The 16,709-nt window shown below is 35.2% G+C and overlaps 1 protein-coding gene and 1 long non-coding RNA gene across 10 annotated transcripts in view; both read right to left on the bottom strand.

Annotated features, from left to right (window-relative positions):
* Positions 1–16,709, bottom strand: part of CTBP1 (C-terminal binding protein 1) — a 446,736-nt gene that overhangs the window by 45,506 nt on the left and 384,521 nt on the right. For 5 of the 9 annotated variants that reach the window (XM_074276716.1, XM_074276717.1, XM_074276719.1 and 2 more), the window contains one exon: positions 11,974–12,128. In XM_074276716.1, coding sequence (XP_074132817.1) covers positions 11,974–12,128 — 155 coding nt within the window. Of the gene's footprint in view, positions 1–11,973; positions 12,129–15,002; positions 15,202–16,709 lie in introns of all 9 variants that reach the window. The other 4 variants (XM_074276722.1, XM_074276721.1, XM_074276723.1 and 1 more) reach the window with 1 other exon arrangement.
* Positions 8,843–11,931, bottom strand: LOC141547994 (uncharacterized). The gene is made up of 2 exons (XR_012483717.1): positions 9,189–11,931; positions 8,843–9,053 (listed from the first exon to the last, which is right to left on the bottom strand). It is a non-coding gene; the product is annotated as an uncharacterized LOC141547994 (long non-coding RNA).

Here is a 16,709-nt window from a genome sequence, read left to right as displayed (position 1 = left end):
CAAGCACTTGACACTGAAAAGTAAAGGAGCAGCAAGTGCTTCCATGTGAATGTGGTGCCCACTCAGTGAAGAAGCAACCAGGGAACCCTGCCCATTAAACAAAGCCCTGGCAAAAGAAAGCTTCAAGGCCCTCAGAATGTGGGCTTCTCTTCTGAGGCCCTGAAAGGAGAACCAGGAAGTTCTTAAATCTGGACAGCTACAGTGTTGCTATGGAAACCAAACTTCCCTATTACTCCCAGGAGACAATCATTATCACTGTGGCAATTATAGCAAGGGAAAAGTACCCAGAGACTCGAAGGCAGCTCTGGAGAGGGGATATAGAGGCACCACCAGGGGTCCCCAGTTGGTGGGGCCTGGCAGGCACTTCCAATGTTCTACCAACTACAGAGGAGTCAGGCTCAGGCTCTCCTCAGGAAAGCTTGAATACCACAGGACAGACAGAGGAGGGCCTGTTCCCCAGCTTTCAACCTCCATAACAGACTCAACCCAGGGGGCCTTCAGGACAGATATTCCATTTCCCCCTTCCACAGATGAGGCTATTGAGGCCCAGAGAAATGAAGGTGAAGCTGGATGCCAGCCTAGAATCCTGGCTTCACAGCCAGGGCTGCTTCCTGATATTCTTGGTGCTGCAAATAATATTCCAGTCAGGTTAAGAGAAAACCAAGAGATGGTATAAACACCTATGGAATTTTAGATTCCAAATTACATATGATTTGAATAATAAGGATAAAAAACTTGGGCTAGATGTCAGTGGTCCTCTTTCAATTAAAAAAAAAATTATTCTTAATTTTTTTACACCAGCTTCATTTCCAACTACATCCCACCTCTAAACAGCAAATAAGAGCTTTTTCAAGTTTTTCCATTATTCATTAGGTTATTCTTTAACAAAGGAAACCCAAGTTATTTATACACGCAAATTCTATATATTAAATAAATTTCTCATTTAAAACCAAGGACTTTCTGGTTTTCAGTTCTTAAATAGTAAATAATCAATGGTATTCATGATTGAACCAATAATTATTATAGCATCCTATATATGCATATATATATATATATATGCAAATGATGGAGGATCTCTTGCTTCTCAAGGCAGTCCATTCTACTTCTGAATAGTAAAGTTAGAGTATTTTTTCCTTTCTTTAAATCTATACTCCCCTCCTTGCAAGTTTTATTGATTGTTCATTCCTATTTCTTCCTTCTCTTCTAGGTTAAAATGAACAAATTTAATTCTTTTTTCATAGAACTGCCCTTCAAACTGAGTAGATACCCATAATTTGGAAAACGGCTGAATAAGTTATGGTATATGAATGTTGTAAAATATTATTGTTCTATAAGAAATGATCAGCAAAATGATTTCAGAGGTCTGGAGGGACTTAAAGAAACTGATGCTAAGTGAAATGAGCAGAACCAGGAGATCATTGTACACAGCAACAGCAAGAATATACAATGATCAATTATGATGGAGGAAGGCCTTCTCGACAATTGAGATGATTCAGAGTAGTTCCAATGATCTTGTGATGATAAGAGCCATATACACCCAGAGAGAGGACTGTGGGAACTGAGTGGGGATCACAACACAACATTTTCAGTTTTTGTTGTTGTTTATTTGAATTTTATTTTCTTTATCATTTTTCTTCCTTTCTGATAACTGTGTTCCACAAGATAACTGTGTAAATATGTATCCTTATATTCGATTTACATATATTTTTACCATGTTTAACATATATTGGATTGCTTGCCATCTGTGGGAGGGGGTGGGGAGAAAGGGGAGAAATTGGAACATAAGGTTTTGCAAGGGTCAATATATTTTGAAAATAAAAAGCTTCAATAAAAATAAAATAAAATAGCCCTTCAAATACTTGAAGCTTCCTTCTTTAGTTTTCACTTTTACAACTGTTTTTTCCTTCAATCAGTCCTTGAATGCTATTATTTCAAAGCTCATTAAATCTTGGATATTCTAGTTTATCAATATCCTTCCTAAAATGATACAGAATACAATAGCACAGATGTGATCTTAATTTCAGCAGAGAGTACTAGGACTGCTACTTTCCTACTGTTGGCTTCTGCTTCTTCTCATGGCAGCCTAAGAAAGAATTAACATCTGGGCTGTCGTATCATCAATATTTGGATCCAGCCTTTCAAGCAATTCTGAATTCCCCTCCATTTTCTAAGCCCTCATTTCCCTTCTTTGGTCACAAGAACAACAGGAGAGATTGTCAGTTTGATATAGTCTAAATGAACTATTTCTATTAGATTCCTATGATTAATAGTCAAGTAATATTGTCAAAAAAGAAAATAAGGATCTTTTGGTGTGATCTAGCCCTGATGAAGTGACACTTGTTTTTTGTTATCACAATTTCCTTTTCTAAATGTTTACTAATCATCCCCCCTTAAATAACAAATTCTAGAAATTTTCTAGGAAAGAAGCAAAGCTTACTGAAGTGAAGTTATAGCCCTGGAAAGAGATATAGCAATTATTCTATGTCTTGGTCACACAATTCTAACAAATTTTCCCCACTGAAAACTGAAAACAGCTTAAATTTATGCAATTTAAAAAAATTCCTTAAACTAGAATCAGCATGTTGTCCAAATATGGAAGTCAGGGAGTCTGGGGTCTAGTCTCCTTTCCAGCAGTAAACATGTTGTATGACTGTTCCCTTTCCTTTCTGGAACAAATGTAATGCTTTGTAAAGATCATGAGCTTAGATGATGCACCAACTAGCTGCCCCAATAAATTAATTTTAAAACAATTCTTTGGTATACAAATAATTTTACCATTTATTAAAGATAAAAGCAAATCTGCATACTGGCATATATTTAAGTGAAAGTTTTTAATAATTTAATTCTTAATTAGCTGTGAATTCACCCTTTTCATTTTTGATAATAGCAATTTAGTATTCTAATTTTTAAAAAAGATCTTAGTTAATGGTGAATGGGTTTTTTTTTTTAAAAACAAGTTCCTAATTTTATTAATTCAGTGATTTTTTTTTTTTTTTTGGCTTTCAATTGATATATATATATTTTTTTATTTTGGGGATTTCTAATTTGTTGTTTAATTACAGAATTTAAATTTGTCGAGTTTTTTGGAATGTTGACACATTGTTGTCACTATCTATAACAAAACTGATTGTTTCTGTGATCTGTCCTTTGATCTACTCATTCTTTAGGACTGTTAGTTTTTAATTTTTAATAATTTATTCAGTGCTCTTTAATGAATGTAATTTTTATTGTACTGTGATACATAAAGGATGTACTTAATACCTTTGCTTTTTTGCATTTGCTTGTAAGGCTTTTATGCTCTTATATATGGGATCTTTTTTTTTTTTTTTTAAATGAATGTGCCATACACAAATTAGAATTATATATATTTCTTTCTATTTTCATTCAGTAATCAACAGAGGGCTATTATATCTATTTTTCCCCAAAATGCTATGTAGGTCTTTCACTTTGGGGATGTTAATTATTTGGTCATATGTATCTAGATCTGTAAACTGTAAAACTGTAAAACTACCATAATATTGCACTCTATTTCTCCTTTATAATATTTAAATTTTCATACAAGTATTGAGATGCCATGACATTTGCAGCATGAATGGTTAGTATTAGTATTAATTCATTGTCTATGACCTTTCAGCAAAATGTAATTTCCCTCTTTTAAAAAATTAAATCTGTTTTCATTGTTGTTTTGAATGGGATGCTTATTCTAACTTGTTTTTTTAAACTTCAGCTGAAGCATAACAGATTTGGTTCCAATCCCTTATTTTAACTGTGCATACCTTTATTTCAAGTGTGTCTCTTATAAACAAGGTACCATTGGATTGTGCTATCTAGTTCATCTGCTATCCTCTTTTGTTTTTTGAGTTCATTCCATTCCATTATTAATTGTGTATCTCTCTCCTAAAGTCCCTCCCCTTTTTAAAAATAACAACAGTGAGAAGGAAGTGAGTTCAGTACCAGTCTTCTGGGTTTGGTATAATCTACTTTCCAGCCCTTTCTTCTCATTATCTTGCACAGGGGAAAAGGATATATTCTAATCCCTTTCTTTCTTTTCTTTGAAGTCCCTCCTCCAAGTATACTCTTTATTTTTTTTTTTTTATCAATAATGCTACCCTTACTTGTATCTTTCCCTCTTTATTTCCTTGCTGAGTGAAATGTATTTCTCTCTGAGTGCATATTATCCTATTCTCAGACTCATATAGAGAATGACATTAAATTATCTCTTATTTCCCTCCCTCCATAAACTTCTACCTATATCTTCTAATTATGTGAGAAAAATTCCTCTATCTTTCCTCTCCCTTAGCATATTCCTCTCCTCTTTCCTTTCAGTTCTTCTTTCAAGGTCAACCAAATATAATTTAATTTCTCCCAGTCCATCTGTCTAATTTGACTTTCTCTATGAACCTTGATGATAGAGTTCTAAGGGAATACACCCCCTATATTAGAATATAAATTGTTTATATTTTCTTAGTCCCTTATGATGGCTTACTCATGGTTTCGTGTTTTTATTTTTCTAATGTTTCTATTGACTCCCATCTTTGTATTTCAAAGTTTTTGCCCAGAACTAGTCTTTTCAGTAGGAATGCTTATGAATCCATTTTTCTCCTCCACTCTCCCTCCCTTCCCTCCCTGAGAATTATACTCAAGCTTTGTTGGATAAATTATTATTGGATATAATCTAGATCTTTTGCCTTCTCAAGCATCACGTTCCAAGCTCTGCTTATTTATAGTGATAGCTGCTAAATCATGTGTGATCCTGATTGGGGTTCCTCAATATGGAATTCTTTCTTTGTGGTCGTTTGGAGTATTTTTTCTTTATCCTAGAAGCTCTGGTTTCTGGTTATAATTTTCCTGAAGTTTTCTTTTTAGGATTTCTTTCTGGAGATAACAGTGAATTCTTTCTATTTCGCCATTTCATTATAAGAGATCTGGGCAATTTTCTTTTATGCTTAAAATAAGATGTCTAAGCTCATTTTTTTCCCCCAGATGGTCCAATGATTTTTCAATTTCTCTCCCTTGTTTTTCAGATCAATTGTTTTTACTATGACATTCCATACATCTACCCATGTAGGAAAGTAAACCGTCTCATATGATTGATTTCCTTTTCCTGTTTACCTTGTTTTGCCTCCCTTGAATCTTGTATTTGAATATCAAATTTTCTAATCAGCTCTAGTCTTTTCATTAGAAATGCTTGAAAGTTTTTTTATTTTATCAAATATCCATTTGCCCTTCCTAAAGGATTATGCTCAATTTTGCAGGATTGGTTATTCTTGGTTGTAATTCTTCTGGAATATAATATTCTACTTCTTTATTATGGTAGCTCTGGGGCAGCTATATGACACAGTGGATAGAGCACTGGCCCTGAATTCAAATCTGGCCACAGACACTTAATATTTCCCAGCTGTGTGATCCTGGGCAAGTCACTTAACCCCAATTGCCTCAGCCAAAAAAAAAAAAAAAAAAAAAAAAAAAAAAAAAAAAAAAGAAAGAAAGAAAGAATAGAAAAGAGGAATAGCTCTAGAATTCAGCTATAATGTTCCTGATCTTTTCATTTTGGAATCTCTTTTTGGAAAGCGTTCAATGGATTCTTTTAGTTTCTATTTTACCCTCTGAATCTAAGATATCAGGGAAGTTTTCCTTGCTAATTTCTTGAAATATGATATAAAGGTTCTTTGATCATGTCTTTCAGGTAGTTCAAGGAGTCTCAAATTATCTCTTCTTGATCTATTTTCTAGATCAGTTGTTTTTGCAATGAAATATTTCAGATTTCCCCATTTTTTCATTCTTTTGACTTTGTTTTAGATGCTTGTGAATGGCTTAAGGAGTATTAGAGTGAGTCTACCATATATACACTAAAATATTTACAGCAGCTCTTTTCTCAGGGCAAAGAAGTGGAAACTGAGGGGATGCCCATAAATTGGGGAATGGCCAAATAAATCGTGGTACGTGATTAAGATGTAATACTATTGTCCTATAAGCAATAAGACTAATTTGAAAAGATTACGATAAAAAAAAATGCTTTACATATCCAGAGAAAGGAACTGATTGTGTCTGAATACAGATTTAAGCATACTTTTTAAAAAAAACTTTATTTTTCTTGATTTTTTTTTGGGGGGGGGGGAGAAGGAGATCTATGTTTTCTATCACAACTCCCCCACTCTAATGCTTCTGTGTCTATTCTCCCTCTGCACATTACTTGTATAACATGATTACTATTTTTGCCTTTACTCTGTCAATCTTTCTTTTGAGCTTACCCTATTGTTGATGTAAATCTTAAACATAAGTATACATTTCCCATGTTAAAAAAAAAAAAACAACCAAATAATGTGTCTATGTTTAAAGAGTGCGTCCACACTGAGTTCTTTAAAATTGTTTGATATTGGCTCTTATATGTTATATTTTGTGTTAAGGTCAGGTTTGGTTGCTAGAAAGTCCTGGAAACCAGCAAGTTTTTTCAATGTTCATTTTTCCTCATTCAAAATTAATAGGTAAATTTGCTGGGTATGATATTTTTGGCTGCAAGCCTAGTTCTTTTGCTTGTCTGTTGAAATGATTCCAAGACCTGTGGTCTTTTATTGTAGCTGCTGATAAGTCTTGTACAATTCTAATTGTAGCTCCAGCACATTTGGCTTTTTCTTGTTTTTTTTTTTTTACAAAATTTTCTCTTTGTTCTGGGGGTTTCAAAATTTGGCAATATTATTCCTATGTGTTTTCCACAAAGGATCTCTGAGGTGGTTATGATTGGTAGATTATTTTTTATTTTTACTTTTCCCTTATGTTCTATTACTCCAGACAATTTTCTAGGATTATTTCCTGCATTATTGTGCCAAGTTCTCTTTTTTTCTCACAACTTTCTGGCTGTCCATTTATTCTTATATTTTCTCTTCTTGATCAGTTCTTCAAATCTGTTGTTTTCCTTAGGAGATGTTTCACATTCTGTTCTATTTTCTCATTCTTTATAATATATTTTGTTATTTCTTGGTCTCTCACAGCTTTACTGGTTTTCTCTTGTCCAATTCTAATTTTCAGAGAGTTATTTATTTTAATCTTTGAGATTCTGTACCTCCTTTTGTAATTGTTTAACTTTTTTCTCATCTTGTTTGCCTTGAATGATTTTAATTTTTTTCTTAAGTTTTTCTTCAATATCTCTGATTTTATTTTTAATTCTTTTCTGCTGAGTTCTTCTATAAATACTCTCTGGGCAGGTGCCATTTCATGTTATTCCTTGAGACAGAAGCTTATTGTTATTTATTATTATTACTATTATTATTATTATTATTTTTTTTTTTTACTAAAGTGTCCTCCTCTGAAGATGAATCCTAGTCTTCCCTATTCTCATAATATGTTTCAATGGTGGGATTCTTTCTTCTTTGTTGGTTCATTTTTTTTTTTTTTTAAGTGAGAGGTATTAGTGCAAACACTTTTTAATTGTGGGGTGAAGGATGGTGCCTCAAGCTTCCTTTCAGCTCTCCATTCTGATCAGGAACCAAGAGATTCACTTTCCTGCAAGTGCCCACAGCCAGCAGTGCCCCTGCCCCACTGCTTCTGTATTCATTAGGTGCTGGTTCCTTCTCGCCCAGGGCTGCATCTTAGCAGCACTGCTGGGCCCGAAGTTCTGATTCAGCTGAGGTTCATTTTGTCTTGCTGGACTCAAACCCACCACTTGACAAACAGTCCAGGAGGTGAAAGTCTCTGTAGTTCCTGCTCAGTCTCTAGCCACAACCAGAGAGCCTGAGGGATCCCCACTTGATGTTTCTGTGGAGCTAGCCCAGGTGTTTGCATTTCTTACAGGTTAATCCCAACCTGTTATGGGCCAGAACTCTGAACTTAAAACAAAGAATGCTTACAAGGTACTAAGTGGAACTGAGGAGACAGTGGTTAAATCTGGTTTAGCATTGATTTAATCCTACAACAAATAATGGCTTCCTAGCAATATAATGATTTGTTTATACTCAGTGTGGAGCATAGAAGCAGGGACTGAGAGCCACAGAGGAGAAGCTCTCAGGGACAGAAAAGACAAGCACATTAGAAACTCTCAGAGGCTGAGACAGCTTCATTCCATCGTCCACCTTTGTGGTAGCTAGAGGCTGAAGCACAAACCTTTGGATTTGGAGAGATTCAGAAGGCAGAGAAGATAGGCGAGAGTCAAGCTCACAGAACCAAGGAGAGAGATAGGCCTCTAAGAAAACCAGGCTAGCCCCAAGTGAAGGAGATAGGACTTCAAAAGAGATAATAAAGGATTTGGACTTTAGCCCCTAGCTATTTGTGTGGTAATTACTGAACTGAAACTAAGGCTGCCCCTAGATACCCCCAAAGAAACTGAACCAAAGAGAACATTACACCAGCCCAAAGTCTTTTTTTTTTTTTTCAGATTTTGTCCAGTTATATCAGGAGGACTCCTGTTTTGCCCCAAGTCTTCTGGTTTTCAGGTGTTCACCCTGAGGCACAAATTTGTTCATTCTGTAGGGAAAATCAGGAGAGCTATTTACCATTCTAGTCCACCAAGATCCCAGAATCCTCCCAGGAGTTTTTTTCTTCAGTGAATTTTTGTTCCTCTTTTACCATTAGGCCATTTCAGTTTTTAAAGTGTTATTTTCTTCAGTGGGTTTGGTTTTTGTTTTGGTGTATTTGGTGTTTTGGTGTTTTTTATTTGGAGTGTATGTGTATACGCGGGCGTGTGAGCCTCTTCTACCAAGCTATTAATTCTCTTTCTTTATAATTTTCTTGCATCACACGCATTTCTTTTCTAAATTTTCCTTGTATCATTCTTATCTCTTTAGCTCTTCCAGGGACTCTTGATGAGTTTAGATCTAATTTTCTTTGAGGCTTTGTAGTTATTTTCATCTTTTGTACTTATGTCTTGGTCTTCCTTGTCACTCACTGTAATAGCTTTTTGTGGTCAAAGTATTTTTTTGTTATTTGTTCATCTTTCCTGTTTATTTCATAACTGAACTTTATGCTAAAATTGGGCTCTGCTTACCTGGAGGTGGGGAGATACTGTTCCAAACTTCAGGCTTTTTGGTACTACTATTTTCAGCTTCCAACATGGTATGATTCTGGGAGAGGTGTGGGCACTTCTCTCTTGATTTGCCCTCTGGTTTTTACCCAGAAGAGGCCCCTGGTCCCTGGTAATCACAAACACTAGCATTCCTCTTTATTTCAGAACTTTGAATACAGTCCTCTCCCAGAACTCTTCTCTGTATTGGAACTGCAACCTGGAACTGTGCATAGGCAATAGAGTTGCCAATCATTATCAACTGTACCTAAAGGTAAGCAAAAGGTCCTTTTTAATCTCTTTCTATCTGACTGTCTTACCATCTTAGAGTCTCTGACTAAGAGCTCCTGAAGTTACTACTTCTATCACTATGTGTTCCAAAATAGGTCTCTACCCCAATGTTAACAACTTCTCTTGCTGGCCTCAAATTTTTTTAGGTGAAAAAATAGTCTTAGTCTGACTTTTTGTTGGCTTTGTCACTCCTAAATTTGATTTGAGGTGTTATTTTAAAGTTGTTTGGAGAATGTTGGGGGTTCAACTGGGTTGCCTTTTACCTGCTATGTTGGCTCCATCCCTTATTAATCCTTTGGCTCCACTAGAATCAATCCTTTTTTATTATAAGGTAATGATCTACCTTGCTCCCTACTCTCTTGTTGCTCCCTATTGTCTTTGCTCAAATACAAATTTCTCTATAGGACATGTAAAGCATTTCACAACCTATTCCCTTCTTATTTTCCGGGTATTCTCACACTCCTCCTTCAGGCCCCTGTGTTCCAGTCATATGGGACTACTTGCTATTCTTCCCATTCACTGTCTCCCATTTCTAGGCCTTTATAAGAGTCATTTCTCTCACTTGGAAGTCTCTCCCCCTTCACTTCTGCCTCTTAGAATTCACAAAATCCCTTTCAGACTCAGTTTAAATGTCACTTTTTCACTTTGCTTTTCCTAACCCTCCAGCTGACAGTGCTTTCCCCTTTAAGGTTACTCGCATCTACTTAAGAACTATTTTGTACATACCTATTTATGCACTTGTTGTTTCCACAGAATGTAAACTTCTTGAGGGCACAAATTATCCTTACTTTTTCTTTGTATCCTCACTATTCTGCACAATGCTTGACACATAAAGAATAAGAACTGCTTTTTGACTGATTGAACAAGCCACCATTCCAGAATCGTAAGTCAGTCTTACAGCACTGAGGACCAGGTACCATAATCACATTTCACTAGGAAATAATAAGTAATTTATTGTATTTATGATAATGATATTCACATTTCTATGCGAATTTGATTTTACAAGTGCTTTCCTCATAATGGCACTGAAAGATTGTGGTGGTTGTTATGACTGTTGTTTTGCCATTTCTGTCATGTTTAATCCTTCTGATCAGCAGAGATACTACAGTAGTTTACTATTTCTTTCTCCAGCTCATTTTACAGATGAGGAAACTGAGGCAGACAAGGCTAGAAAGTGTTTGAAACCAGATCTGAACTCAGGTCTTCCTTACCTCAGGCTTGGTACTCTATATACTGTGCCACTTTGCTGCCAAATAGTTTGTAGTAATAGAGAATAGGCTTTTGCTTTGGGCACGGAGAATTCTTGGGTGGGAAAACAATCTTTATTAATACAGCTTAGAACCTTTTCTGATGATCTTTGAGAATTTTCTGAAGCACAGTGAAAATACAGGACCCCAGAACTAGTTTATTTCAGAGGGAGGACTTATACCCAGGGCTTTCTGGCTTTGAGGCTACTTTGAGTTCTCTACCATGCCATATTGGCTTGAATATAGTTCTATTTTTAAAAATCCACCTTCTTCCAAATTGGTTCCACTAATCTTTTTTTATGTGGTTGCATTATTAATATATTATAGCCAAACACAACATAAAGTTATGAAATTGCACTGTAATGTCTTGATTTACAATCTACTTGCAATGTCATTCATCTCTAATCAGGTTTTCTTAAAACCAGCTAACAATGTTGAACAGGGCAGGAAGGAAGAGATTTTTGGCTGGTACAATTCCTCATTATACATACTTTCACATACTGGAAACTCAACCCACAGTATGCTCTCCAATAATGGCTTTCCCCTTTTAACTTCTTTCCTAGTCTATTTATTATCATATTTCTTTTTGAGGTACTATGATGAAAGTAATGATAGTACTTTTGAAATAATATTGAATGATAATGAAATACATTATTTTCATGACATATTTTTATAAACTCTTTGGGCTTCTGTTTCCTTATTTGGAAAAATGAGAGCACTGGATCAAAGGATCTTCCATGTTCCTTTTCCAATAATGTACTGGATATAAAAGGATCCTGAGCATGCAGTTTGAAAATGCCATAATGCTAAGCAGAGAGGGCCCCCACACTTCAGAGACCCAAAATAATCAGTCATGAGAAGTTCCTACATAAACATAGCTCTGTACATATTCATATATTTTACACTGCAGAGGACAGACACAACATAAATCTGATAAGCAAATTCATAAAATTATCAAAGGTGCCGGCAATTAAGAATCTCGACTATTACAGAATATTTGACAGTTACTGGCTACATGCATAAGAAGGGTCTCTTCCCAAGAACTATCTCTGCTCTGGTGAATCAGATTGCAATACCTACATCCACGAGTAACTTGGACTGACACTACTCATTCACTTTCTTGGGTAAAATTTAGCTGCTGTTAAAAGAGAGGAGGAAATGTTAAGGATCCTGATGCAGGAATGTATAGCACCTAGGTCTCTGTTCTGAACAGACCAGAAAGTATGGCAAAAAGTTATTTTACTCCAAAAGTTCTGTTGGTTATTTTTTTTAAATTTGTATTAGTATGAAATACACATTCCCACCCTTTCTTAACAAGAAAAAAAAAAAAAAAAAAAAAGGCAAAACCAACCAATACAATGAACTATTCTATATATAAAACATTTCATATCCCTAAGTCCCCTACTCTCTCTAACAAAAGGAGGTGAAATAATTTTAAGTTACCTTTTCATGAATTTCTTGTGTGGACTGTGCATCACAAAATGCCACTGTAGCTACATCTTTCAGAATGGGCATTTCTACTGTACAATCTCGGCCATCCAGTAATGCTACCAATGGACGTGGGTGCATGGGCCCATTCATGATTGGAGGTCGAATGCCTAGAAAGTAAAAGAAAAAACACTCAACTTATATTCAGTAAAATTATTTTAAAAACTCAAACCTAATAATTTACCAATTAATGTTTGTGTAGGCAATTAAAATAAAAAAAAAAATTGAAAGCCCTAATTTTGCTTCTCCCTGGAAAAAATTCTTTTGGGGTAAAAGGGTAGGAAGGAAGAAAGATGAGTGCAAAACTAATTAAAAAGACTCACTTCTGGCTCAAAAAACTGTGTTCTATTGCCAAATGAGATATGGTATTGCTGTAAACAAAAGCAGACTCTGATCCCCAAACTACAAGGGACTAAGTTGGCATATAGAGAATTCTCCCACACAGACAGGCCCACGCAAATAAGGTAGGCACTCACTGCATTATTACTTTACAGTGTCTTGGACACGGATTCGGCCTGCTCCTGACCCAGAGAGAAGCAAAGAATAATAGTTGGAATTCAAGAAAAATAAGATAATAACAAAAGCATAACATTTTAAGGTGATGTTAGGCTAAAATAAAATTCTTCATTTACACCATAGTTGAGACGTCCTCACTCTGTCAAAGCACTGCATTCCTTTTGCTGCTATTTAATGTACATAGTATGCAAACAAGAATTTTATGAATTTTTAGAAGAATGTCCAAATGCTTTTCTACTAGTACTAAAAAACACTAAGGAATTCTGTAACTACACAATTGATATCATAATGAGAAATTAATAAAGAAATTTAGTGACCAAGTAAATCAAACAAATATTTAAGCTTATACTACAATGTCTAACATTGATCAGAGATGGAATTCTTTCTTAAAATGTTTGATACATGTTCTACATTATTGATGATAACTGATGATATCACTGATGGTACCATGTAGCAGGGTATGGTCTAGAGCAGGGGTTCTCAAACTACGGCCCGTGGGCCAGATGCAGCCGCTGAGGATGTTTATGCACCCACTGGGTTATGGCGAATGGGCTGAGGGGTGGAGACAGAGTGTGAGTTTTTGTTTTTACTATAGTCCGGCCCTCCAACAGTCTGAGGGATAGTGAACTGGCGCCCTATTTAAAAAAGTTTGAGGATCACTGGTCTAGAGAACTCATCTTAAAGCAAGGAAAAGTAAGACTTCCAAATCTTGCTTTTGATTATATTGTCTGTGGGACCCTGAGCAAGATACTTAAACTCTATATGTTCAAAACAACTCTTTAAGACTTTCACTTGCAGAAAAGTAGCTGACCTGCACTATTACCTGCACAAACCAAAAAAAATAAAGGTCCAGTCCTCATCTTTATGATAAAATAATGTCCTGGAACATAGGAACATCTATCCTACTTTGAGTATGGAATTAGTTTACCTGACCTTAAATGACCTATATCTATGTTGTTTTTGAGTTCTTAAACCTCCTTAATAAATGAACTATATAAATGGCCATTATCTTCTGATAAATGACATATACTGTTTGAACATCATCATTTTCAATTTTGTGGTTGGACAATGGCAATAAAAATTTATATTGTAAGACAAAATACAAAAATGTTGAGTAAGAATATTGACAATCACAGTTTTGCTGAAACCAATTTAGGAAAAGAATCAAAAGAGAAGGTGAAATGAATGACATCAGTTACTAAATAAAATAAAAACATATAGCTGCTGCTATAAGTTGTATTATTATTTGTTACACATCTTTGGAGGAATGAACCTGGCAAATGAACATGTTTTGAATATTTGTCTTATTTTATAGATCATTCTTTTGTCCTATACATTTCTTTTTCCACTGGCAAATAAATCAAAGTCTTTCAAACAAGCAAAAGAACCCAAACTTTTCCACTGGCAAACATTTTAAACAGCTCTCAAAAATGATCATAGTGTAGGAGAGGATGCATTAAGTAAGCAGAGGACAATGAAGTAACCTAAGTCTAGCTGACATTAAACCTTTAGATGGGAGATGGAAATTTCAGCAATCATCCCACTGCATGATTAGTCCCACGCCTAGGAGACTACAGAGACAAGATATGACTGGTAATAATTATGACAGTTTTTTTTTTTTAGAAAAAAAAACAAAAACAAAAAATAGATTCCTAGTTCTATTTTACTATTAATATTTTTTTTCTAAAACTAGTGTCTTATGTGCAGTTTTCAAATGTTTTATCACTATTTTAAAATTCCTCAAAGTACTCTGAATATATAACATAATGATAAAGTTCTTTTTAAGAAACTAAAAACAAAAATTGAAGAAATAGCACTCTCTCAAATGTAGCTTAGCAAGATGAGAATATTTTAGAACATTCCGTTTCTAGTCACTGACCATGCTTGGATTCAGGAATTCCTATCTATCTTAAATTATGAGAATTAGCTTTTAGGTACCCCAAATTAAGCCTAAGACATCTTCAAGCCTCCATAGGTATATCTTTTAAATGTGCAAAAATTTAATATGAATAAAATGGCATGTAGACATGTCAACAAACAGGAACGTTCAGGTAGAAAGTAAACACTAAAAAAGTTAACTTTATATAGTTACCATTCTATTATGTAACAGAATTCTTTGGAGAAAGCATCTGGTACATATTAGATATTTTCTCCCAGAAGTCATAAAGAACTCATAAAGTTGTAACCCAAGCTCACTGAATACTTTTAGTAAGAATAAAGAAATTTGTCAATAGCAAATAAAATGACATAATGGGGGGGGGGGGGGGAAAGAGAAGTCCCAAGTACTATGATAAAATATTATAATAGGATTGTACCTATTGTTCTTTTCTACAATCTGCAGTATGATTTTAAATTTTAAATAAAAAAAATTAAAGCACCCATTCCCAAATGTTACCACCTTCTTCTTAATGAATTCTGAGGAGAGATATAGCTTAGCCTATGTACAAACTTCAGGAACCCCTACCAACCTGACATTTCTTAATATGAGCTCGAGTTCCAGGATCATGAATTCGATTTTTCAACGCTTTATAGTCTTCAGAATTCCCAGGGAGAATAGCGTCCTGTCACTGGATCCTTATTTCCATGTCTTTAAATTTTCTTGAACCAAAGCTTTTAAACTTCTTATCCACTGCAACCACTGAAGCCTGGATCGTGTTCAAATTTTTACTAAAAATTAAACACAAAAAATACATTAAAATAACATTAAGGGTCTGACTTAAACTCACAAAATCCAGGAAATTCAAGAAAGATAAAGCTTCTCACTGCATCAGTAATCTTGCCCCCATCCCTGTTGGTTCTCCACTGTACTTGAGATGCCATCACCATCCAGTTACATTCGACTGCTACCAATGGCAGGCTAAGCCATACCTGGTTCATTCCAGAGCTTGGCAGGGGTGGTCACTGCTGACCTACTTGGAACACTGGGCGGTAGTCATCAGATGAACCTTTTGCCTGAGTATCGGATGGGTTTAAGGGCAGTGCATGAACTTCCTTTTTTGTGACCCAGTGCTGGAATGGCCAGGCACTGCCATGAGAGTGTTAGACGGAGTGAGAAGCCTTAACTCTGAATTTACTGATTCTGGTAGCTTCAAGTCAGGCCCTTAACATTATCTAAATGTATTTGGGAAAACAAAACCTCTCTCACTAACATTACTATGACTGCTATTTTGTTATAGCTAATGCCAATCTCTCTGGCTGCCAACCAAGTGTCAAGGAGCCAGCACAATCTTTTTGCCATGATGCTCTTCTGACTGCAACAAGATTTACAAAGACATTGCAATAGGGTCTTGAGGACTGGGAAGTTCAAATTTCCTTACCTATCCAGAGAGGTTTCAATTGCACACAATTAATAGTGTATACATGGAATTTGGGGAAGGGATTCAATGCCCTCTAGAGCTATATCCAATACTAGTTACAGTCTATGATTATAAGCCTTCTGTTACATTCAAGAAAGAACACTGTCTTGTTCTATCAGTTAAATGTCTGAAAAGATGAAGGAAACTATTGCATATATGGATACTGATTACAGATAAGTAAACTTCTTAATTATGCCACACGGAAATCAAGAGATTTAAACAATACCTGGGATGCGTTTTCCTGTTCTGTTAAAGCAATCGCAAAAACCATTGCCAATTAAAAATATTCAGCATGAAGTAATCAATCATCACAACTTTTAACAGGTCTGGTTCCTCTCTGTAACTCAGTTCCAGCTGAGCCAGACTGAAAGGGTACCTTTTCCTATAAATGCCCACTCCAGGTTTTTGCTCAGATAATCCTTACAAACCATAATAAACTTTAAAATTCTTTTCCCTCAAATTATGATAGAGCTACCACTTCACCTGACAGATCCATCTGTGTATACTTTGCACTTCCAAACCAAAAGTATGTCATAATCATTCAAACTAATTGATAGATTATACTGTTAAAATACTTGTTTTTCCACCCATGTATATAAATCTTCTCTTCAAATAATTTATCATCTACCTTGAGCCTGTAATTTGGTACAATTTGATACATATTTAATAAGTATTTGCAAAACATTGTGCTCAGTCATAGCAAGATACAAAAATATAAAAGATATGGTCTCTGCCTTCCTGGAGTTTATAATCTATTAAAGCTTATGAATCTTCATATACTATGAGTACATTGTAAGTACAAACAAGAAATATAAATAA

The sequence above is a fragment of the Sminthopsis crassicaudata genome, chromosome 6 (assembly GCF_048593235.1).
Source record: "Sminthopsis crassicaudata isolate SCR6 chromosome 6, ASM4859323v1, whole genome shotgun sequence".
In the NCBI taxonomy this organism is placed as follows: Eukaryota; Metazoa; Chordata; class Mammalia; order Dasyuromorphia; family Dasyuridae; genus Sminthopsis; species Sminthopsis crassicaudata.
The sequence above is the reverse complement of the archived record's forward strand: the minus strand, read 5'-3'. Positions and strand labels throughout refer to the sequence as shown.